The sequence below is a fragment of the Thalassophryne amazonica genome, chromosome 3, assembly GCF_902500255.1.
Source record: "Thalassophryne amazonica chromosome 3, fThaAma1.1, whole genome shotgun sequence".
NCBI classification, from domain to species: Eukaryota; Metazoa; Chordata; class Actinopteri; order Batrachoidiformes; family Batrachoididae; genus Thalassophryne; species Thalassophryne amazonica.
In genome coordinates, this window is record NC_047105.1 from 22,207,025 (window position 1) to 22,232,354 (window position 25,330).

The 25,330-nt window shown below is 42.7% G+C and overlaps 1 protein-coding gene across 1 annotated transcript in view; it reads left to right on the plus strand.

Annotated features, from left to right (window-relative positions):
* The window catches only part of LOC117506406 (ubiquinol-cytochrome-c reductase complex assembly factor 1), a 45,304-nt gene extending 20,443 nt beyond the window's left edge, over positions 1–24,861 (plus strand). Inside the window, exons 4-9 of the mRNA XM_034165907.1 lie at positions 2,473–2,545; positions 4,304–4,361; positions 8,812–8,920; positions 16,559–16,636; positions 16,731–16,844; positions 23,831–24,861. Of these exons, the coding sequence (XP_034021798.1) occupies positions 2,473–2,545; positions 4,304–4,361; positions 8,812–8,920; positions 16,559–16,636; positions 16,731–16,844; positions 23,831–23,965 (567 nt within the window). The 3' untranslated portion in view covers positions 23,966–24,861. The remainder of the gene's footprint in view (positions 1–2,472; positions 2,546–4,303; positions 4,362–8,811; positions 8,921–16,558; positions 16,637–16,730; positions 16,845–23,830) is intronic.
* Positions 24,862–25,330: the final 469 nt, after the last annotated feature.

Genomic DNA, 25,330 nt, shown 5'->3' on the forward strand with positions numbered 1-25,330 from the left:
AGCATGCACATAAAATACAAACATAAGTCTCTTACTAACAAAACAAAAAATAAAGAAAACAGGAGAAAATACAACAACTGAAACAGTTTCCCAATCTGACCTGTTTGTGATGGATGCCTGGCATTAACATGCCAATGGTGTCCAAGGTGTAATATTCAAGATCAGCTGGTCCACTATGATGCATGTTTACAGACTGCAGTTTTAGAATTATTAGACTATTATGGAAAAAGTTGTCCAGAAATTAATGTGGGGAAAGTGATGGCAAAGTGTGGTAGTAGCAGCGATTCTGTAAGACCTTTGATTCTTTGAACGATGTTGAGTCATGTTGGGAGTTCACCAATCTCATCACAACAGGATATTAGACATGTCAAATAAAACAGGTGGCCAAATGCAGTTAAACCAAGAAGCGAAGAACTGGTGGTGGAACTGTTGAATAAGTCCACAGTTATTTGTTTTCACAATTGAGTTATCCCTGCATTGGTCATACAGAGCCATGGTTAATCCTGCTCATGGTCTATAAACTTAAAATGTGAGTTGGAATTTGGTTTGAGCTTGAAGTCTTGACATGAAACCTGTCACTCCAGTAAAGTGCCTCTTTAAAAAAAAGTTACAGTGAGAGCTGCACCATTATTCTTACTTAACCTGTTGTTTGAATACCGACATGAACAACACCCTGAAGGAAAGCACAGCAGGAGGAGGGAAGTATTGATAGAAGATGTGAATGAGACAGAAATGAGACAAAATAAACGGTTTTATTGCATACTTGAGAAAAATAAACACGAATGCACTTCTTTTGTCTCGTAAGTAGACCTGCTGTAGCATTGAGCAGAAGAAGAAAGTCTGAGCTGTTGCATTCCCACTTTGAGCTCATCTACTAACCAAACTGGATTTTTTTTTTCTATATATATAATGTCACACTGAATATTTGAGTATGGGAATTGATGAATGGAATGAGAATTACTGAACCAAAAGCAGATCCTCATCCTGTCAAACGGGACACTTTTTCTTTTTTTTTCCCAAAGAAAATAAATCTACTAAAAAGTAATTCCAACAGTCTTAATGATCCTTATTATCAAACAAAGTATCAGCTGCAGATGTAGTCTGTCCTTCTGAATATTTGCCACTGTATCTTCAAGGCCCTTGGGCCCAAACTAACCACATGTCGTACATCGGTAGTACCATTGATGGTAATGGATTACCATAGCATCAGCAACCTGATTTGTATATTAATTAGGTCACAGGTCAGTGAGTGCAATTATTTTGCGTCATAGAGAGTGTATGACTTGCATTAGGCGCATAACCTACTCCAAGGCACCCACTCGGTACCAGATGACCTCACTGTTTGAATCATGAGGTCATCGGTGCAGCATTTTACCCGGAGCTGGGTGGGGGATTTGCCGGTTCACAGCTTCTTGTTTGTGTCTGTTGGCTGCATGAAGGTTCCAATAAAAGTTAAATGTTTATAAGTAAAATAATAAAAGCTGTTAATATTGTTCAGCTGTGTAATTTGTTTGGTTACATTCACAGCATCACACGTTTGGAGTGTGTGTTTCCCAAGAACGGACACATCATTAAAGCAGTAACTGTTTTTCAGCATTGCCAGAATTGGTAGTCCTTTTTGGTTGAAGTGAAGTTGGTGGTTAGTTATAAAAGAATGTTAGTTTTGTTGCCTAGCATCATGTTGATAAATAATTTGTATTTTCCTGCAAGTTTACTCAAAGGTTTGCATTGCTTTCTTTTTGCTTTTCTTGTTTTTGGCTTTTCTTGCCTTTTTTTTTTTCTTCTTTCTTTCTTTTCAATAAAAGTGTTGCATTATAAAAGCTGCAGTTTACATTGCTGTCCAGCATGTCTGGGACCCCATCACCCCTTGGTCACATTAGCTACAAGGAACAGGCAAAACGACCAGCTGACATTCATTTTCAAGTAGCGTGGGGACATTTACAGCAACAAGAGATGTGGTTGCTATGCCACCAGATAGGCAGGAGATGAGAGGAGAAGTCTTATCTTTTGCAAATACTGAGCAATTGGACATGGCAACTGCCATTCTGAGTGAAAGCAGTGTGGCATACATTGTTGGTTGTTGATTATATTTGTAGTTATTTATAATAAAGTTCATGTTTAAACTGGAAAACATGCAGCATCATTTCCATTTCTATGTCATATTACTTTGGCAATGAAATGTTAGAAATCATTGCCATTTTCTATGTATATATTGATATCGTAAATTTTTTTGCTCTGAAATGTTAGTATTGTGTCTGTCCCCAAAAGTCCACATTGGTTCAGCTTCAGTATTTCTATTTACTGAAGCGGGCCCTTTTTATAAAGCATATTTTAATAATACAAGCCTTTATGTATTGCTTTATTGTATTGCAAGTCCAAGGATTTAATGTTTACAGTTCCATAGGATAATAGCTGTAGTACTCTGCTGTATAGCTACTGAAGAGGTGACTATTTTCTTTTTTCTCTTCACAGAAAATCAAGGTTGCTGCCTTGCGCATGTACATATGCTGTGCAGAGAAAATCAATTATGATGAATTTTTTGAAAGTAAGTCTGAAGCCGCTGAGCAAAAACCAGATTATTGCACATTATTGGAGAATTATATCCCATGATATGTATGACGTTTTTGTGTTGATTAGTTTTAGCTTTATCTTTTCATTGATAGGATTACGGTTGTTCCATATGAAACCAACAAGTGGCGCCCAGATTTTGGTCTCAGATTTTGCTTTATTTTCATATATTTTGTAGATTATGCACCCAATATGTAAATCGTAAAAATTTGATTTATACCCCAACTGGTACTCCTTCTAGAAGGGTGTGACAAAAGGAGGCATGGTGCTTTTTTGAAACATGGACACCTATTTTCTTGCCAGCTTTGAAAGCATCTATGTCTCAGAGCCATGCAGTAAGACAGGTAGCACCAGGACACCAAAGACTTGGACCATTGCTCTCTTGTAGAGGTATCATCATTGCCAAACATTTCTGTCCAGCAACATCATAAGCTCTTACCAGGGGTCTCTCTAAAGACCGAGGACCCAGAGACATGAATGTCACTGCCAAGATAAGTGAATGTCTCTGCATGTTCAACTCTTTCACCACATGCAGATGTATGTCCGATGGCTGAGTCCACAAAGTCATTAAGAGCCTTGATCTTAGTCTTGATCCAGGACGGTCGCACTCCCGACTCTACATTCAGTTTCTCAAGTGCTGTAATTAGGGTATCCATTGACTCTGCAAGGATCACAGTATTGTCCACAGTGTCAGTATCAGTATTTCTTTCATTTCCCACAAAAGCACTCAAGTCGCTGGTTTCCACAACCCCACCCAGTCCATGCAAGCATTGAACAGTGTAGGAGCCAGAACACGTCCCAGGTGACAGTTTTCACTGAGAACAACTCGGAGACTCTGCTTCAACGCGGTCCAGCGACTTCTTGGGGATCCCACAAATTCTCAGGGTGTCCCAGTCTGGAAAATACTGTGTGTTGGCATTGCTGAATTTGGTAAAGATGAAAATTTGGTGGACTAATGTGACCACTTTGTTTCATTGTTCATCGTGTTCCAAGCATTCATTGTGAACACCAACTTGCTGGTCTTGATCCAAATCCAAATGGAGTTGATGCGTGTTCAGGGCCTCTGATGCCACCTGCCTGACATTTTTATTTGACAGTTTATGACCTGGCACACTTGCTCACGATTATTCCCCACAAACACCTTGGCTTGGGGCCTGCCGCTCTGTCGTGTTCACTTGTGCATGTTTTTCAGTAAGCTCTGGCTCCTTCATGCTTTTTGAGATTTGGTCTAGATTTGTCAGATATGAGTTTAGGTTAAAATGTGGCCTGTTCACTTTGGTGCAATTCAGCTTTTTCTGGCTGAAATGTAAGTTTGATTTATTTATTTTTAACCAAAAAACTATTTTGGTTCCTGATATTGTGCGTTGTGTAAAACATGGCTGTTATAGTCTCAGGATGCACCCATGTTCACTTTTTGTTTTGTTTTTTTGGTCAGTTCTTGCATTAAAAAAAAGTATTTTACTTCTAATAGTCTGTTCAGTAATTTCAGTTTTACAAAATGGTTATGAAGCACACTCTAGAAGAGCAAAATGAGACGGTCTTAAAATGACTTCTGTGCTGAAGTGAAACTAGACAGTGTTGTGTGTGTGTGTGTGTGTGTGTGTGTGTGTGTGTGTGTGTGTGTGTGTGTGTGTGTGTGTGTGTGTGTGTGTGTGTGTGTGTGTGTGTGTGTGTGTGTTGGATGCTGGACGAGGTCAGGATGGAGCCTCATTTGATGACTCTTGTTATATTTCAGGATGTTCTCTCCCTGACACACTCAACTCGTGGTTCTTGGTTACACTACTGCATGTGTGGTAAGTTACAGAAATGCGCACACACACAGTGCTTTTACATATTGAGCGTCTCCAGGGAGACGGTTTATATTATTGCCTCAGTTTGTTCATTTGTGGAAGCCACAACAACAAATATGGACAGGATTTTATTTAATTCGAAGCCCTGGGATGGGGGGGGTCAATGTTGCAGTTTTTAGGAGATTTATAACATGTCTGCATACTCTTGGTTAAGTTGGTTACCGCAGCCACACCCCCAGCCATCGTATGCTGTACTGGCATCGACGCCCGGCACGTGCATGTCGTGTGCGTGGCATTTAACATAGTGTGTTTGTTGCCTGCTGCCTCCTGGCCACTGTTTTATCAAGTTGGACTCTTTTAACCCCCATTTGTTCTTAGATTTGGAGATTTTGATCAACCTGGTGCTTTGCAGCCTGTTACACAGACAACGTGCGTGTGGCATCTAATGGCCCTGTCACACGGCATATGACGATTCCTGAACTAAGGGAAAAAGTAAAAAAAAAAGAAAAAAAAAAGTCACAAATCGTTGAGAAAAGGTGGACAAATGAACTTTTGACTTTTCCCATCACTGAACAGCCTGCGAATCAAGAGCACAAAAGGAATGAAAGAAGAACAAAAAAACCAAAGCTAACGTCGATCTTCATGCTTTAAATGAAACGCGCATGGAGCCACTGTTGGAGCAGTGTGTGTCTGCATCGCACTCTGCGTTCCAGGACTTGACGCTGGGATGGAGCTCACAGCGCCTGAGTCCTGGAGAAACTGCAAACAGAAGCGGGCAATCCGACCCACTGTGGAGATCCGTGCGCACGTCGCTGGATCCAGCTGCTTGGGTTGCTCGTCCAGAACAACAGAGGGATCATCTCCTTCATCATCAGAATACTCACTGTCTGGTTCAGACTTATGACACACTGCGTGTTCCCTCTTGATCCAATTTATTAAAAAAAAAAAAAACGCTGGTGTGCTGTGGTGGCTGCTGTGTCACTGTATTACTTTACTAAGCCATATATATTGACTTACGAGGTCTGTCAATAAAGCAACGGTCCTTTTTATTTTTTTCAAAAACTATATGGATTTCATTCATATGTTTTTACGTCAGACATGCTTGAACCCTCGTGCGCATGCGTGAGTTTTTCCAAGCCTGTCGGTGACATCATTCGCCTGTGAGCACTCCTTGTGGGAGGAGTCGTCCAGCCCCTCGTCAGAATTCCTTTGTCTGAGAAGTTGCTGAGAGACTGGCGCGTTGTTTGATCAAAATTTTTTCTAAACCTGTGAGACACATCGAAGTGGACACGGTTCGAAAAATTAAGCTGGTTTTCAGTGAAAATTTTAACAGCTGATGAGAGATTTTGAGGTGATTCTGTCGCTTTAAGGACTTCCCACGGTGCGAGATGTCGCTCAGCGCTCTCAGGCGCCGTCGTCAGCCTGTTCAAGCTGAAAACCTCCACATTTCAGGCTCTATTGATCCAGGACGTCGTGAGAGAACAGAGAAGTTTCAGAAGAAGTCGGTTTCAGTATTTTATCCGGATATTCCACTGTTAAAGGAGATTTTTTTAATGAAAGACGTGCGGACGGGTCCGCGCGTCGGGACGCAGCCGACGCGGTGCGGCGGCACAGGAAAAACACCTCCGTGTTGATAACCATTTGTAAAATCCAGGCGGCTTTTGATGGCTTTCAGTGGAGTGAGTATATGAGAAATTGTTTAACAGCAGGACATGTTCCAACTTGTCCTTAAGGCTTTCAACAGAGGTGTTTTTCCTGTGGCGGAGCGTCGCGGCAGCTGCGAGCCGACGCGCGTCTTTCATTAAAAAAATCGCCTTTAACAGTGGAATATCCGGATACAATGCTGAAACCGACTTCTTCTGAAACTTCTCTGTTCTCTCACGACGTCCTGGATCAACAGAGCCTGAAATGTGGAGGTTTTCAGCTTGAACAGGCTTACGACGGCGGCTGAGAGCGCTGAGCGACGTCTCGCACTGTGGGAAGTCCTTAAAGCGACAGAATCACCTCAAAATCTCTCATCAGCCGTTAAACTTTTCACTGAAAACCAGCTTAATTTTTCGAACCGTGTCCACTTCGATGTGGCTCACAGGTTTAGAAAAAATTATGATCAAACAACGCGCCAGCCTCTCAGCAACTTCTCAGACAAAGGAATTCCGACGAGGGGCTGGACGACTCCTCCCACAAGGAGTGCTCACAGGCGAATGACGTCACCGACAGGCGTGGAAAAACTCACGCATGCGCACGAGGGTTCAAGCATGTCTGACGTAAAAACATATGAATGAAATCCATATAGTTTTTGAAAAAAATAAAAAGGACCGTTACTTTATTGACAGCCCTCGTATGACAGAAAACTCGAAAGGGGGAATAAATATTTGGGATGTGAATCGTACAACAACTTGCGATTCAATTCGATTCCGATTCTTGGGGTGACGATTCGATTCAGAATCGATTTTCGATTCAGAATCGATTTTCGATTCAGAATCGATTTTCGATTCAGAATCGATTTTCGATTCAAAGAGCTCTGAGAAATAGTTATATTACTTAAAAAATGTTTATGTTTAAGAAAATGTAGCTTTACAAGGTTAATCAAGTTATTCTAGATGTAAATTTACTCATCTGCTTTGCTCGTTCAGAGTTGGCTGGCAGTTTAGCGAAGCGCTGGTCAGTCATCGGCAGATACCGCTGCTCCACTCCTGTTAGCTCCGGGTCAAAGTGTAGCATGTGGGCTTGCGGAGTTGAAGTGTTTCCGAAGTACTTGACTTTCATTTTGCAGATTTTGCACACTGCATAAGTCATGTCAAGCTCCTTCTTACGCAGCAAATAATAAAATCCAAAATGCGCTCAAACATTTGCCTTCAGCAAAGATAGTGCTGGCTGAATTAGCTCTTCGTCCGCCATGCTAAGCTACAGCTCACGAATGTTTGAAGCACGCCGGACCCTCCCCTCGCGGGGACGCTGTAGTACGGAAGCCGTTGCCTGACAAACAGTACACACAGCGAGTAAGTAAGAAAGTGTTTAAAAAGAAAATGTAGAATGGGTGGGCATACTCCCAGGCACCCTCCAGGATCCTTGTGAGAGCAAAGAGCTGGTCGGTTGTTCCACAACCAGGAAGGAACCCACATTGTTCCTCTTCAATCAGAGGTTCGACTATCGGCCAAACCCTCCTTTCCAGCACCCTGGAGTAGACTTTACCAGGGAGGCTGAGTAGTGTGATCCCACTTTAGTTGGCACACACACTCTCTGGTCCCCCTTTTTAAATAGGGGGACCAGAGAGTACCCATATTCTAATCCATGTGACAGATTATGTATTATAATCCCCATCACTAGTTTGGGAAAATGTGTGTTTTTTTGTTTGTTTTTGTGTGTGTGTGTGTGTGTGTGACTGAAATTAGGAAGAAAATGGGACTGAGAAATATCTCTCATTTTTCTTATGAATTATTATTCAATATTTTATTCAAACACACACAATGGCAAATGCATACATCACATTGATATAATTCATAAAGTTTATCAAAACAACACTATGCAATAAAACAAGCAAAAATGTATGAAATTGCAGCAGATTACATTGAATTGTGTATAGTATTTCAAAACTCTAGGCATGGCAGCACTGTGCTATGCGAAGTCATGAATATAATTTTCAGCGGTTTTAGTGCGTGTTTGTGTTGTTCTTTATTCCTCAAGGGCCACTCACATCACTGTATGTGTGTCCTATTTGCCAGTTAGATGTGTAAACAGACCTGTTGAGGTCTTTAGTAGAGAATTTGATGAGATTAATTCATGTATTTTATCACATAAGGGCTTACTACCGCGCATATACACTCACAGGCCACTTTATTAGGTACACCTGTTCAATTGCTTGTTAACAAAGCTAGCTGGTCAGCCAGTCACATGGAAGCAGCTCAATGCATTTAGTCATCTAGATGTGGCGAAGACTTACTGAAGTTCAAACAGAGCATCAGAATGGGGGAGAAAGGGAATTTAAGAGCTTTGAACGTGGCATGGTTGTTGGTGTCAGATGGGCTGGTATCAGTATTTCAGAAACTGCTGATCTGCTGGTATTTTCACACACAACCATCTCTAGGGATTACAGAGAATGATCCAAAAAAGAGAAGATATCCAGTAAGCGGCAATTGTGAGGACGAAATGCCTTGTTGCTGTCAGAGGTCAGAGGATAATGGGCGACTGCGTGATGCCGCCATGTCAGTATGGGCCAACATGTTTCCAACACCTTGTTGAATCTATGCCACAAAGAATTAAGGCAGTTCTGAAGGCAATAAGGGGGTCCAATCCAGTACTACCAAGGATGTGTACCTAATAAAGTGGTGGGTGAGTGTATAATACATAGTATTACAGTGACTAGTATTGTGAGCTTGCTTATAGATTCTTCATGTTTCTTTCGCATGATCCCCCTGTCTTTGAGTCCTTATGTTGCTACACTTTCCTTCCCCAGGATGTGCTTGGTGAGGCTGCGTCAGGAGGGTCGAGCGGGAAAGTACATGTGTCATTACGTAGTCGAGACCATGTGGGGGGACGTCGTGCAGAGGATCAAAATCATGGATGTAAGTGTGTGCACGTTATAAACTGCTGCGTTGTCTGATTAAAAATAGTAAAACATTCTTCAGCTAAGTGATTAGTTGTTATTTGACAAACACTTTCACGTAAAGCTGATGTGAGCTGTATTTGTACTCGCGTGTGCTACATAGGTTGCAGATTTGTGCTTATTTAAAGTTTTAACATCAACATAATTGTCCCGGCGTTCCTCGAGCAGAGAGTGCAGCCAGAATCCCTGCGGTGAGCCTGGCCACGGCAAGTGTGTTCATAAAACTGTTCCACTATGCTCCGTCAGTGGAGCAGCTCCAGGAAGTGTCGCTCATTGGCATCAAACTTAAAACTTGGCTTTGCTTTGTTGTAGCTTTCACACGAGTTCTCATACGCTGGAATGATTTCTTAAAGGTTCATCATGTAAAAACAGAATCTAATCATTAGTGTGCATAAGTATTTGGACAGTGGCGTCATTTTGCCTCCATGCACCGCCACAGTGCAGTTTAAGTAAAATAAGCAAGGTGTGTTTTTAGTGTGAACTTTGAGCTTTAATTTTAGCAGTTTAACAAAAAATATCATAGACACTATTTAGAAACTAGAGCACATTTTGTAATTTATTAGACAAACTAAATGTAAGAATTATTGTTTACACAAATGATCACTTTTACAGCCTGTTTTGTGTAGAGCAGGTAGTTATCAAAAACTGAATAACTGTCCAAGAAGGAGACTCATGAGGAAAGACATCCACGACTACTCTGAAGGAGTTTGAAGCTTCAGTGTTTGTGATGGGAGAAGCCGTGCAGTATAACGCTTGTCTGTTGCATGACCAGTAATACAGCTCGATGGTGGAGTGGAACAGATGAGGATCTTTTTCAAAAGATTTGAAATTTTAGCTACATATTGCCAAAAGGCACATGGGAGGCTCAAGCCTAGATTTTATTTATTTTTTGTTTTTGTTTGAAAATCCTTTTCTGTTGCTCTGTGCAACAGAAAAGCTCCACCCACAGAATGTTTCTCTTTATTTCCTCAATTAATATCTGAAAAAAAAATGAAATTATCACAAATATTTCCTGACAATTTCAACTTTTTCCACTTTTAACATATTGGGGGATAATAAGATAAATGATACAGGTATCAGGACAGATACTGATCGACTCCTGGATATTTATGTGTATATTGTCCAAAAATCCAGCTCTCTCAATTTTTTTTTTTTTTATTTCCATCCCGGAGCATGACCAGAGCTGCAGACCTCCCCCTCCACCCCCAAAAAAACAATATTTTCAGCACAAAGCACAGGCATGAGAATTCCCTGCAAATCTATGGATACCTGTGCTTTCACAGATTGATAGAAGAGACCAGCACGTTGTCTTCTGGTGCTGAAAAAGATTTCAGCTGTCTACTGTGATGTCATAATAAATTACTTCACATATATGAAGTCACTGTTGATGATTGTTACAGTTATCCTGATTGGCTGAATTCTGTCTCGACGTGTACAAATAAAAATACACACCAGAAAATGTGGCACTGGTCCCATGTCAGTCGTCGTGTTTGAGGTAGGACAGCGGTTTCGGCACATACTCGAGTATCGGCAGATGGATGGGAAATTTTCATGCTTGAAAAAGGAGAACAAATAAAATAAAAACTGTAGAATTCTCCACATCCAGGTATCTGTGGTGGAGCAGGGTTTACTTATTTTTCTGATTATCGCCCTGTCAGTACGTCTGATCAGGCACAGTTATCAAACCTGGTACCTCTGGGGAAACTGTTGCAAGTCTTCTTGTTCCATGAAACCAGGAGCCGTTGTGACACGTTTAAAACCCTATAGTATATGATACGACGCTCACCGTGAAGCGGCTGCTTTAGCCACGGAGTCAAAAGGTCAGCTTTCCTGCTCCGCCAGAGTCCAAAAACATTCAGAGTCACTCGCAGTTACTTAATGAAATGAGCTCGGTGGCAGCGGAACACTAGAAAAATCACATCTCTGTATATTAGCCGTGACGGTAAGCATGTATGATTGCTGAGCCAGAGCCAAAGGGGAGGCGGCTTTAGAGCATGAGGTCTTCAGTTTTGCTGCTTTTGCGCGGTGTGACAGAAAGAGGTCAGAGATGAGAAATTACAGTGCGGTTTCTGAGCTCACTCGTAGCGTGTGCACATGCATGCATTGGGTGGGGAGCGCATATGGAGGGGGGAGGATTGCAGGTGTTTTTACAGCTGCACATGTGAAACCTTTTGTCGGTTAATGAGTATACCTTTAAGGACTGGCAGCAGTGCCAACGCAAAATCACGAGCTTAAAAAAAAAAACAAAAAAACTCAGGAGACATTTTCAACATGATGGACACAGCGTATGATGGCTATAACATACCTGTTTTATTTTGATGGGTAACAAAGCAGAGAGGGTAAGAGTTTTCTAAACTATAGTTATTTGTTCAGGACATTTTACGAGTCCATTTTGTTTTCAAGCAACACTATTACTCACGTAACTGTGGCCTGGCTGTGAAGTTGCTCAGCAAAATGAAACCATTATGTACGTTAGTTTCATTTTGCTGAGAAAAAAAAAAAAATGAAACCATTATGTACGTTACCCCTCCTGTGGGTTCACCACCTGCAGAGGGAGCCATGGGGGTCGGGTGCAGACAGGATTGGGTGGCGGTTGAGGGCGGGTGGCCCGGCGGCCCGGTCCATGCTTACAGCCCCTGGCTGTTGGGACGTGGAATGTCACCTTGCTGGGTGGGACGGAGCCTGAGTTTGTGCGGGAGGTTGAGAGATACCGACTAGAGATAGTCGGGCTCACCTCCACGCACAGCTTGGGCTCTGGTACCCAACTCCTGGAGAGGGACTGGATGCTTCATTTTTCTGGCGTTGCCCACGGGGAGAGTCGGAGAGCTGGGGTCGCATTGCTTGTTGCTCCCCAGCTCAGTCGCCATGTGTTGGCGTTCACTCCAGTGAACGAGAGGGTCGCGTCCCTACGCCTTTGGGTCAGGGACAGGTCTCTCACCGTTGTCTCGGCCTACGGGCCGAGCAGCAGTGCAGAGTGCCCGACCTTCCTGGAGTCCCTGGGAGGGGTACTAGATAGCGCTCCAACTGGGGACTCCATTGTTCTCCTGGTGGATTTCAACGGCCACGTGGGCGGCGACAGTGAGACCTGGAGGGGGGTGATCGGGAAGCATGGCTTCCCCGGTTTTCGTCCTGGTCGCGGCACACTGGACCAGCTCTACACCCTCCATCGGGTGCTCGAGGGTTCATGGGAGTTCGCCCAACCAGTCCACATGTTTTGTGGATCTGGAGAAGGCATTCGACCGTGTCCCTCGGGGCACCCTGTGGGGGGTGCTCCGGGAGTACGGGGTCCGGGGCCCTTTGCTAAGGGCTATCCGGTCCCTGTACGACCGCAGCAGGAGCCTGGTTTGCATTGCCAGTAGTAAGTCAAACCTGTTTCCAGTGCACATTGGCCTCCGCCAGGGCTGCCCTTTGTCACCGGTTCTGTTCATTATTTTTATGGACAGAATTTCTAGGCGCAGCCAGGGTGTAGAGGGGGTCTGGTTTTGGAACCACAGAATCTCCTCTCTGCTGTTTGCGGACGATGTGGTTCTGTTGGCTTCGTCAAATCAGGACCTTCAGCGTGCACTGGGGCGGTTTGCAGCCGAGTGTGAAACGTCCGGGATGAAAATCAGCACCTCCAAATCCGAGGCCATGGTTCTCGACCGGAAAAAGATGCTTTGCCCTCTTCAGGTCGGTGCAGTGTCCTTGCCTCAAGTGGAGGAGTTTAAGTATCTCGGGGTCTTGTTCACGAGTGAGGGACGGATAGAGCGTGAGATCGATAGACGGATCGGTGCAGCATCTGCAGTGATGCGGTCGCTGTATCGGACCGTTGTGGTGAAGAGAGAGCTGAGTAGGGGGGCAAAGCTCTTGATTTACCGATCAATCTACGTTCCGATCCTCACCTATGGTCATGAGATTTGGCTCATGACCGAAAGAACGAGATCGCGACTACAAGCGGCCGAGATGAGTTTTCTCCGCAGGGTGGCTGGGCACTCCCTTAGAGATAGGGTGAGGAGCTCGGAGTCGAGCCGCTGCTCCTCCACATCGAAAGGAGTCAGTTGAGGTGGCTCGGGCATCTTTTCCGGATGCCCCCTGGACGCCTCGCTGGAGAGGTGTTCCGGGCACGTCCCATTGGGGGGAGGCCCCGGGGAAGACCCAGGACACGCTGGAGGGACTACATCTCCCGGCTGGCTTGGGAACGCCTTGGGGTTCCCTCGGAGGAGCTGGGGGAGGTGTGTGTGGATCGGGAGGTCTGAGCGGCTTTGCTTGAGCTGCTGCCCCCGCGACCCGACTCCGGATAAAGCGGAAGAAAATGGATGGATGGATGGATGGATGGATGGATATGTATGTTACACAATTTACGTTGCAGTATGGCCTAAAATTCATATTGCTGCCTAATTGGAAGGATAGACGGTAACTGTATATATTGCAATATATGTTCTACGGTGTATATAAATTTCAATATAGCTAATATTTAACGTCAGTGCATTGTAGATGCTTTTCACTTTAACTGCTGTGAAAGCCATTAAGAAAAAAAAAATCAAATCAAAAATCTAATTTCTTAATTTGTATTGCGCCAATTCATGACAAAATCACTTCAAGGCGCTTCACACAGCAACACAGAAAACAAAATTAAAAAATTAAAACATGATACAAAACAACCCATAAAAATACAAAAATTAAAAATATAATATGCAAAATACCATAGTGACATCCATAAAATAGTAATGATAAAACAGGGGAAAAAGGTGGGTCTTGAGTTTTGATTTAAAAGTCTCAACAGTGTCCGACTGCCTTATGTGGAGCGGGTTCCACAGAGCAGGGGCACGATACAAAAAGGCTCTGTGACTGGCAGACTTTTTATTCACCCTGGGAACACAAAAAACTCCCGTACCCTTCCAACGCAGGGCGCGAGCCGGTACATAGGGCTTAACCAGGTCCACCCGGTGGGGAGGTGCCAGGCCGTGAACAATTGTATAGGCCAGTAACAGAACCTTAAAATCTGACCTCGCAGAGACAGGTAGCCAGTGAAGGGATGCCAAAATGAGCGTAATATGATCAAACCTTCTGCTTTGTGTCAAAAGTCTGGCAGCAGCATTTTGAACCAGTTGAAGACCCCTAGTGCTGGACTGCGGCAAACCAGAAAAATAAAGCATTGCAATAATCGAGTCTAGAAGAGATGAATACATGTATCAAAGTCTCAGTATCAGCCATATAGCAGTGAAAGGCAATCCCAGAACATCGCAATATATGCCCAAGGGGTGCTACATAGAGGGACAAAAGCAGGGGGCCCAAGCCAGATCCCTGTGGAACCCCAAACTTCATGTCACCAAGATTAGAAGTAGTGTTACTGTACAAAACACGAGAACAAATGGACAGGTATGATGTCAGCTACGCAAGGGCACTTCCAGTAATCCCAAAATGATTCGCCAGCCTATTGAGTAAAATATGATGGGCCACGGTGTCAAACGCAGCACTAAGATCTAACGGCACCATTGATTGCAAAAGGTCATTGACTAATTTAGTGAGAGCCATCTCTGTGCAGTGATATTTCCTAAAAGCAGACTGCAGTGGCTCAAAAAGATTATTCTCAGTAAGATGGTCCACAGGCTGTCGTGAAACCACTTCTTTCAGAATTTTAGAAGAAAAATGTAGATTCGATATCAGCCTATAATTTTTCAATACACTTGGGTTAAGATTAGATTTCTTAAGTAATAGTTTAATCACTGCAGATTTGAAACATTTACGAACAGATCCAGAAAGAAGTAAGTGAGAGATTAACAATTTCCTACAGTCAGCCCAAGAGTGGGCCACAGGTCCTTAAACAGTTTTGTTGGTATAGGATCAAATAAGCAGGTTGTGTTTTTTGTAGACGTTACGAGTTTCGTCAATGCATCTAGTGAGATACTATTAAATTCTGCAAATCTAGGTAACACCTCAATGGTAGCACCCACCTCAATAACAGGGTGTAGTGGCTGGGCCAAGGCATGTTGAGACGTACTCAACCTAATATCTTCTGTTGTCTTTTAATCCAAGAAGTCCTGTACTGAAAAGGGAGAGCAACTAACAGGTGGTTGTCCATGAATGAGAAATGCTACCGTATCAAACAAGACCTTTGAGTTATGCTTGTTTTTATTAATCAAATCAGAATAATATGTCCACTTTGTAGCCAGTCGTGCATGCTTATAGTTTAAAATAGTATCACGTCACGCAAGGTGGAACACTTCTAATTTGGAACTGCACCATTTCCGTTCCAAACCTCTAGCTTTCTGCCTGAGATCACGCAAGTAACCATGGAACCAAGGCGACTGTGCCTTGGGAAGGCATGACCTTAATAGAGGAAGCACAATCTTATCAAGTGTAATTTTGAGCGCTGAATTTAAGCTATCTGCAAGTCTGTCCACAGATTGAGCATTCTCCAAACCTGAAGCTAAAATTTCAGGCAGTGTAGCTTCGAGTTGAGGGTCTAATGTGTCGCTGCAGTGATAGACAAGGTTGTTGTTCCACTAAACGCGGCAGCATAAATGATGATTGGTCAGAGACCACCGATACAAGGGGCAAGATATTGATATTCGTGACAGCAAAGCCATGTGCGAGAACCAAATCCCTCAATACAAGATGCTTAATGCTTGTATTCTTTAAAAAAAAATTTTTTTATTAAGTAAACAGGTTAAAAAAACACTAATTTCTCCCTATTGTATGTAGGAAAAAATCGAACCAGAATGCATTGCTTCACCAACATTTTTTTCAATCAGACAAATTTTCAGTCTTTTTATTTGATTGATTTTTATTTATTTTAACAATCCTTGATGTTCATGTTCTATTTTTATGTGTCTATGAGGAAAAATATGCAAGTTTATCCAGTTTAAACTGATGCGCTTTGCACTTTTTTTACAACCTGCATCAGGAGAACGGGACACGGTAGAGCTCTCATCTGCAGCTCACAGCAGGCTCCTGTGATTTTAGCAGTTCTGTCCTGTGTGAAACCCGGAGACCCACCAAGACTCCTGGTGGGTCTTTATAAACCTTGATCCCTGTGCTTTTAGTCCAATGCGCTCGCATTCGTAAAGCTGAAAAGTTCGTGGGCGTGTTCCTGGAATCGTAACTCGTAAGGCATTGCTACCAACTTGTGCACTTTGCTCGTCAGACTGAAGCGGGCCGGGCTCAAACTGCACACGGTGTTCATCATCGAGCTCTGCATCAGCAGCACAGCTATTTTTGCAGCGCTCACAGCCAGGGCCAGTGATTGGAGTCGCTCTTATGTTTCACAGTAATTGTGGCAAGAAGCAGTAAAAACATCGGTCATTCTCTCCACGTTCATAATTGCTGCCACACTCAGTTGAAATCAACCGAGCGGTTCGACTGCAGCGACCGCACTTTTCACCACATGCTTGCTGAACTGTACTTCCATTCCAGAAGCAGGGCATGAACACATCCTGCTGGATTTGTTCATTTATTTAAATTCTATTGTGATACCAAATCATTGCAAATGCTTTAAAAATGCTGGACTGTGTCTGTTATCTCCAGTTTTTAAATCGCCTAAGTGCCCATCTGGTTTTATTTATTTATTTATTTGTGTGTCACTTTGTTTTTTCCTGTTTGTTTTCTTCGGTTACAGGTCGACGCCACCCGTCGAAATGAAGCAACGAAAGTAATGACGGAGCTGTTCTACGTAGCTGTATTTAGATACGATGAGGTGAGACTTATGCCAGTGATCTGTGTTTCTGTGAAGGGAGGCATGTGTTTCCACTGTAATAAAGCGGTTAAAAAGCTTTTTTTGTTGTTGACAGGGACTCCTGTCAGATGACAGCGTGCTGGCATCGGCTCTGTGGAAGAACCTGTTCTCTAGTCAGTGTGAAGACCCCAGACAGCTAGAACTCATGGTGGAGTACGTACGTAAACAGGTGTGTGTTTGGCTCTTTGGTTCAGGCGTGTTTGACGTGAGGCTGGGCTGTGCTTTGTAGAAGCATATTACTTTTTTTTTTTTTTTTTAAGTCAGAGATCCACATCAGAACACGTTATTCTCACACCATCTGTGGAACGTGGGCAGAAAGTGTAATCATGAGAGAGAGAGTGGGTTTTACCCTGTATGTTTGGAGGTTCTACAGTTTCTACACCGATAAAACTCATGGCTTCAATAATAACAATTTATATCAGGCTTTCCAAGGAATAAAAACACCACACCAAATATACTAAGAATAAACACCAATAATAAAAGTCCATTCCATCAGTGTACAAAAATCCCAAGTTGAAGTGCTGCTAAAAATAAAAAAAAATCATTTTTATTTCTGTTGCTGCCAATGCTGTAGGCCAACAATCCATGTTCATTTGACTATTTCCTTTGTTCAGAGTGTGTTAAGTATCCGCCAATATTTTGTCTAACACACTTTTCTTTGTCCATCTTGCTTATTTTTGGAATTTAACAGTCCTTGTGTTACACACCACAAGCTGAGGGCTTGCTGCATAAATTCATTGTTTACCTATCCATGATGCTGTGGGCAAACAATCCATGTCCATCTGACAGTTTCATCTATCCAGACCGTGTCAAAAAACATCCAGTATGTTGTCCAACCTCCTTTGGTTCTTACAGATGGCAGAGGCTGCAGTGTCTAAATGTTCTGCATTGTGTTCCTGTCTTTTGTTGAACTTGCCCCCAAGGAAACACTGTGTTACAGAGTGAGTTCTACTAGTGTGTCGTACTTGTCTAGGACCTAGCTGAGACATGTATGCACATAATTTAGTAGATGATAACTCAACGGTTCTAGACTAATATCACCCCAGTCAACAACTTGGGATAAGTGCCAAAATCTCTATCTGGGACAAACAGCCCAAAAATGACCATTGTGCATTGGCGTCACATTAGTTTAGAACAGTTGCGTTATCCTCTGCTACATCAATCAATCAATCAACATTTATTTATAGAGCGTTTTACAGCACCAGCTGATGTCCAAAGCACTTAACATTAAAAACACAAATTCACAAAAATAAAACACATATACAATAAAATTTTAAAACGGCAAGTAAAAACAGAACATGTCACCTTCCCACAAGGTGTTAAAAGCCCGTTTAAATAAATAAGTCTTTAACTTAGATTTAAAAAGTGCTAGGTCAGGAGTAGTACGTAATTCAAGAGGTAGCTTGTTCCACAGTCTGGGGCCAGCTACCGCGAAAGCATGATCACCCCAGCGTCAGAATATCTAAGTAAAGCTGGCCAGACGCCTGTAATGTCCTACTGAACAACACTAAATGATGTGCATACATGTTTAAGGGCCCCTTCAAACATAGCATGAATAAGTAGGAATCACGCCGCTGCTGTGGAGATTAAAAAAAAATACAAACCAGCTGGAAAGTGTGGAACCACGTCGTACCCTGCTGTGGAGAAAGAAAAATAAAAACTATACACCATTTAAAAAAAAAAAAACACCGCAATGTCCAATATTTAATCCCCCTTATCGAGCGGACAATACAAATATGATCCCTCTGTGCCTCTGTATATGACCCATGGTCACAGACGTACAGTCATGAAATGACATGAATGAAGCAGTGCGCTCTTATTATGTCTCATTATGTCCAGCCGTGTATATAAATAATTACTACAATCACCGGACACTGATAGAGTAGATATTGGTGTATAATTAGTGAAAATCACTGGGTTGATATAAATAATAAATACAAGGAGACCCAATACAGAGCCCTGTGATTAAATAAAAAATAAATACCACTAGCCGGATTCGAACCTGCAATTTACAAAAGCTCTGATTAACAGACGGAAAGTTTACCACTGCGCTACAATCACTGTCTTATAACAGGAGTGTAAAATGCCTGAAATCAACAAGGAGATAAATGTATTTTTAAAAAAAGAGAGAGAAATTAGACTATGTAGATGAGGTTTTTGGCGTCTTTAATTACGGCGAAAAAAGCGCCGTAATAACTGACAAAACACACACATGCCACATATGTTGTTGGGGGGGCTACACATGCGTGATACACACGCACAGCACATATGTCGCGGGGGGAGCCGACACTCTGGCACGCCACATGTGTTGCTTGGCAACTCTATAGTGGTGGGGGCACTTAGACAAATTCCACAGCCAGCTTGAAAGTGGTAGCGTGCTCACTATTTTTGTGCTGACAGTGCGAATGTCCCCACATTTTCTAAGTGTCCAGCGAGCGGTGTTGGATGTTTGTGTGTGTCACCTGGAATTTGGCCGACACCTGCTGCGAGAGGGATCGAATGGACTCTCATAGGGCACGCTCTGTCTTTGGGCTGTTGGTGTGCATGAATAGTTGTAGCGACAGGTGTACGAGGTGTTGGAGGCAGCTCAGATTTGTTTTTTTTCTTAACTGGCATGCAATTCGTCCTTCGTGCGCTAGTTTCAAAGCTGTGAGGCATATAGGGAGCTCATTATTAACATGCAAAGTTGGCAGAAAACACTATTTTCATGATAGGTGAAAAATTCACAAAAATTTGCAAAGGCTGTAACTTCAAAAGTTTTCAAGCTACAGACCTAATATTTGGCATTTCACCCTAACTTTGGAATTTGATTAACATCTAAAATTGACAGAATAAAGCTGAGGGGTGACGTGGGATTTTTATTTTATTTTATTTTTTTTCAAAACTGGGTGACTTCAGATGGAATGACGCAATATTGAACCTCACGTGTTTGGTTTAATTTCTCTATTTGCTGTTTGTGCTTCTGAATCATTTCAAATATATAAGTCACTTGTTAAATGAGCACATGTAGTAAAGTCTCTAATTTGTAGTTCAAATGATGGATGGATGGATGGATGGATAGATAAATAGATAGCTTTTATTATCATTGTCATTACAACAACGAGATTTCTGCACTCACATTCCACATACAAACAGCAATTAAGCTACAATTATTACTTGTTTACCGTAATAATGGCACACATCAGAATTAGGACAACACATATACATTTGACATTGTTTATGTGCACTAAACTTGAACAGTCCGTTTTCCAATTGAGGCGATGTGAGTGTGTTGGTAGCCGCTGCAACTGTCAAGTCGCGCCGCCAGCTTGGGAAGAACGGGGGCCTGCCGCGGGTGGGGGGGGGGGCAGGAAGAGAGGTAAAAGGATAAACTGGAGCATGCTTCAGTCCATGTGTAAGTCACTTATTGTCTTTGTGGGTTGAGATAAGAATGGAGCCGAATAATCTCACCAAGGTCTGAATAAATTCTTCTGGAGGTAAACAGTGGGCAATTTGTCCTTGAGGCTAGATAGCGTGTAGTGTTGCAGCTGAGCAGTGAAAAACACTTTTTAACAGTTCCACTTGAACAGCCAAATCCCAATTATGAATTAAGAATATTCCCAATTATGAATTAAGAATATTCACCGGCCTCCGAAACCTTCAGCTTCAACTGCAAGGCAAGGATCAGCTCCAAGGTGTCATCCGGTTTGCGTCTGAGTTCAAGAGTCAACGCAGTCTGAGAATGCACTGCCTTGCCAACCTCGTTAATCATGATGGACAAGCGAGGGCCCGTGGTTCTTGATGCCGCCGTCTTGCCAATTTTCTGGTAGATCAGGGCAGCACATAAGCCAAAAAGTACCAGCCCTGGTGCCATGAGACCAAAAATGAATAAATCCTCGACATCCTCAATGGAGAAAGGCGCCAAGCATGCCACACGCCAGGAACTCCAGGAGTCGAGGACATAGCCCGCAGGATACGTTCCATCTCGGCAGGCAGGATCCCCCGGTCCTGACCTTCTTGTAGAAAAAATGGTGTCAATAGCGTTCAGAGACCAGCTGATCAATTCCATGGTTAATCCAATAGTAGTCCAATTCACAGCCTGGTGAAGTAGGGACTTGAAGGTTAAAAGCAGAGACATAAGGGAGAGTGGAGGAGATGCGGTGGATCAAATGGTAGCATTGGATCAAAAGTTCCACCAAGATTTTTAACTTTTTCACTGTGATGACTCACAGTCACTGGGTGATGGCATTAATTGAGCATAACAATATCTTTGTCAGAACCAACAATCATGTTAGTCTTTAAGTTGAAAAAGTAGAACAGTAATAGACATCCAGTTTTATGTTGGCTAAATACGTCTCCAGTTATATATCTTTACATTGTGATAACAACAGTGAAAATCAGTGGACCTAGAACAGAACCTTGAGGTACCCCATAATTTTGCTGTGGAAAATACAGACATAGGGTTAAAAAAAATAAATAAAAGAAAAAAAATCAACCCAACATATGGGATCCCAGCCATGAAAGTAACCAAACAAAAATGTCAGTGATTTTCGGCAGCAAAATGTGGCGATCAGATATATCAAAGGCCACGAACACTTCCTGTTAAGCTAAAGGGTGTGAGATGCCCTGCGTTGTACCTGTGCAGAAACTTTGTCACAAAACTGGGTTTGGCTTAAAGTTCAAGCAGTGTCATTTAAAGCCTTACAGGGTCAGGCGCCACAAAAGTGCACCCTTCCTGGTTTGAGGAATTAAATCTGATACTCGGTCAACATTAGGCACAATGTTGGCTGTCAGCATTGGGTTTTTACACGGCGCTAAAGCACAACACTCATATCCATTTCCGCCTCGCCGGCTCCCACTCAGCACTTTACCTTAACCACTAACCTCCTCCTTTCTCTCTCTGTATATTTTCTTTGCCCCTGTGAGATTGAAAACACTCTTCCTGAGTTTAGACACACCTGCAGTCCTTCAGTCCACCATGTGGACCAGAACTTGGACTCTGCTTTTCACTCTTTCTGCAGCATTCTTTCAATTATTCTTTTTCTCCCACTACTTCCATCACCTACTTTCTTGGTTACGCGTGCTTCTTTTTGGATCATGTTTTTGTTCTTCCTCTCTTATGAATTTAAGACTGGGGTGGGCTCAGGCTGAGTGGGCGTGCCAAAGGTCATAGTAGTAGTGGCCGATCCGGTCGTCCAGAAAGCACCTCGTGCTGTTTGGGAGTCTGACACGCAAGCGCACAAAGCTGTGACCGTTTAGAGCTGTGCATCACAAAACAAACACATGACACACTCCACCTCCACTATCGCTGTTCCATCATCACAAAGCCAAATGTATATAAGCCTACACACACACACACCACTGTCGTAATGTTACCCTGAGCCCCCCCAAAACCCCCTAAATGACACAATTACTCACTCTGTAGAACAAAAACACAGAAAAGCCTGAAACTTTTCAAAAAGTCTACATTAATTTTATTATGAATATTTTATCTGTGCCTCACATCAAAGGTTGTCACTTAATGTTTATTTAATTTCTGTCATTCCAAGGCTGACATTATTTGTCCACCCCACCACTACCATATTCCAGGGATTAAATTTCTCGGTTGCTACGACGGATTTCCATCAGTTGGGCTGCCAGAAGGCGATATGAGATCAGTGCAGATCTGATGAGGATTTAAGAAAAAAAAAAATGGGGTCTCTTATTAGACTATTGATTATGATCTGCAGCTTCAACGATGATCAGTTGCATCTGCCTACTGTTGTTGAGAGTGGTGTTAATGTCCAGGGTTTGTGAGGTTTTACTGCGTTCATTGCGTGCACCGGTAATCCCCGCCCCGTATTTACATCATATTGGGGTTTGATGCAGCGAATCCGCTGTTCTGTGCAGCTGCTCCAAGTTGATAAAACATTTCCCGTTGTGTCTCTGTGTCTCGCAGTGAGCAAACAGCAGCACAACTGCAGTGAGTTTGACAAAGACATTTTTACATTTTTCTGTGCCGCTCTGTGAGTGTCCTCACTGTGGTTAAACTCAAAACAGCTGAAGATCCGCCATGCGTTAACAACAAATGCTACCCCTAACCCCCTCACCCAGAAAATAGGGCTGAAATCTCTTACTGATGACGGCATGACGTAAAACCTTCTTCCCTCTCAATTAGATAATGGTTTCCACATAAATACATAACTTCTCCATTCTACCCGCTCAGAGACTGCAAACCAGGGGCGGATCCAGATGGAAAAAGTGTGTTGGGGGCGGGGTGGGGTATTTTTTTTTTCTTTTTTTTTTTCTTTTTTTTTTAACCTTGATATTCTGAAACTGAGATTGTTGTGAACATTTTGATATGCAACACATGGGCATTATTTAAGAAAAAAGAGGGGGAAAAACATGACTAAAATGTATTAAAATTTAGAAAATACCCCTTGACCTCAGAAGGTTAAAGAGCTGATAATACATGCAAATGTGTGACCCCTTCAAGAGCCTGAAAGAATATTGCTGCATATATTTGTAGCAAAACGGCAACTAAATAAACTTTTCCATTGCACATGATGAATTATCTCCAACCATAACATATATGGTGAGTTGAAATGCACTCACGTTTGATGGACTGATGAGATGAATGATAAACTCGAGGTTTGACATCAATTCCTTACTATTATTATAATAATAATATATTTTATTTTGATTTTAATTACATCTTTAAACATTTTGTAAGTGATGAAAAGTTCTTTACATTGTTTCATCACGAAATCAATTCCATTTAACTGACTGACTTGACTCATTTGAATGACCAATTAATTGGGCTGATAAAATATATTTTCATAATAATAGTAATAATCTGCCTTGCCTGATGTCTGTGTGCATTATGACACTTTTAAAAACATTTGTTTGAGCCTCTAAATCCCCGTTATTAGTCTTGTTGTACCCTCTATTAAGGTTGTATTTATTTAAGAACAGAGGTGACGTTTATCAGTGTCAGTTCCCCCCCCCCCCCCCCCCCCCCCCATGCTTCACATCATGCAGTGGACAGATAGTCATCCAACGTTTGTAACGTAGTTCAGTGGTCATGCCTTTCACTCTGACCTTTGACCTCTTCTTGTTGTGCTTGAGCTGCATCAGCGCCCTCTGCTGTCTCTCTGTGGCAGTGCCGGTGTGTACAAATGGATGTGATGTTTTCAGATGCAGTACATTGATGCATTGGACGGGGAGGACCTGCTGCTGACTGGAGAGGTGAATTGGCGCCCCCTGGTGGAGGAGAATGCGCAGAGCATCCTGAAGGTGTCTGCGCCCACGTACAATGACACTGGACTGTGAACCCAAGACACGGTTTCTGTTTTCCTCTTGTCCAAAGTTCACTTCAGGGTTTATGGCTGCTTCTGTCTCTTCCTGTCCTTCTGTTTACTCCTTAAAGGTTTTATTTTTCTCTTTCTTTCAGAGTATATCCCACCTTTCACTTTTACTGCAGCTTTACAGCCCCTCAGATCCACATCCTCCGTCACTCCTGGCCCACCGTGTTTGTACTGGAGCCAAACTGTGAACCGTATTTTGTGAATCCAGAACTTTTCTGGTCTGGAGGCAGGGAACCGCGGCGTCACAGGTCATTACGGAGGAGATGCGAGTCGTTTAGAAGAACTGCAGTGACCTGCTGCACCACAAAGGGGAAGTCTTCTCCCTGAACGTACTAGCAGTGACACGGTAAAACAAACAGCTTTCTAAATGACGACTTGCTGGAGTCAGTAAAATGTGATGTCGCCTCGTTCATCCCGCCGCCAGGCCAGATTTCACAACCACGTTAGGTCTTCTCTAGCGTCAGCGGCGTTCCTCACAAGATAAGATGAATAGTCGGGATTGTTCGGCGTGCCATTCCTCTCCCTAGTGACACAAAACCACAATCCTCTCATTGCATCTGAGCTCAAAAACAAACTATATGTGAATATTTGTACTTCTCTGTGAATTGCACACTATTTAAAAAAGACATATTTTGTACTCTTGTGTTTAAATGAGAATTTGGTTCTGTGGTGATCAGGCACTTAAAGCCAAAAAAGACAAATAAAATACTTTTTTTCCCCCACTAGACTAGCAAACGGCTCCTTTGCACTCGTCAGTTTTCCCGTAATGTTGTCCCAACACTACGTGGACGTCAACTCTGTATTTAGAAGGGGTAATTTGTTTTTACAGAGATTCAATAAAATATTTTCTGGATGGTATTACCACTGAGTGTTTTGTTTTGTTTTGCTGCTTTTACAACAAAAGGGTATAAATATGTAAATTACTGGATGAATAAAAGTTAAATGTTTTTAATTAAATCAGGGGAATTTTCAGTGGTGTAGCTAGTGTTGAGGTATCAGATTACCACCCATCAATGCCCTGCAATTGTTTTTTCAAAGGATGTAGGTCGGCTCACACGGGAAAGTTCAAATGGTGCAGTTTGTGCAGCTAACGAAATGGGCCTGGATGTTACTATGCCGACCCACTTGATCATATATACGACTGTAAGCAAGAGGTTCGTCTCCATGTCCTACAGCAGCCTGTACAAGGTTCTGGGAATGGATCAGTATCACCACCTGGTGGATGGGGAAGGTGATGGTCTAGTGGTTAAAGCGTTGGGCTTCAGGCGAGAGGATCCTCAGTTCAAAACCCACCCAGCCAAATTGCAAATCGGGGTCAATTTTGAAGCAT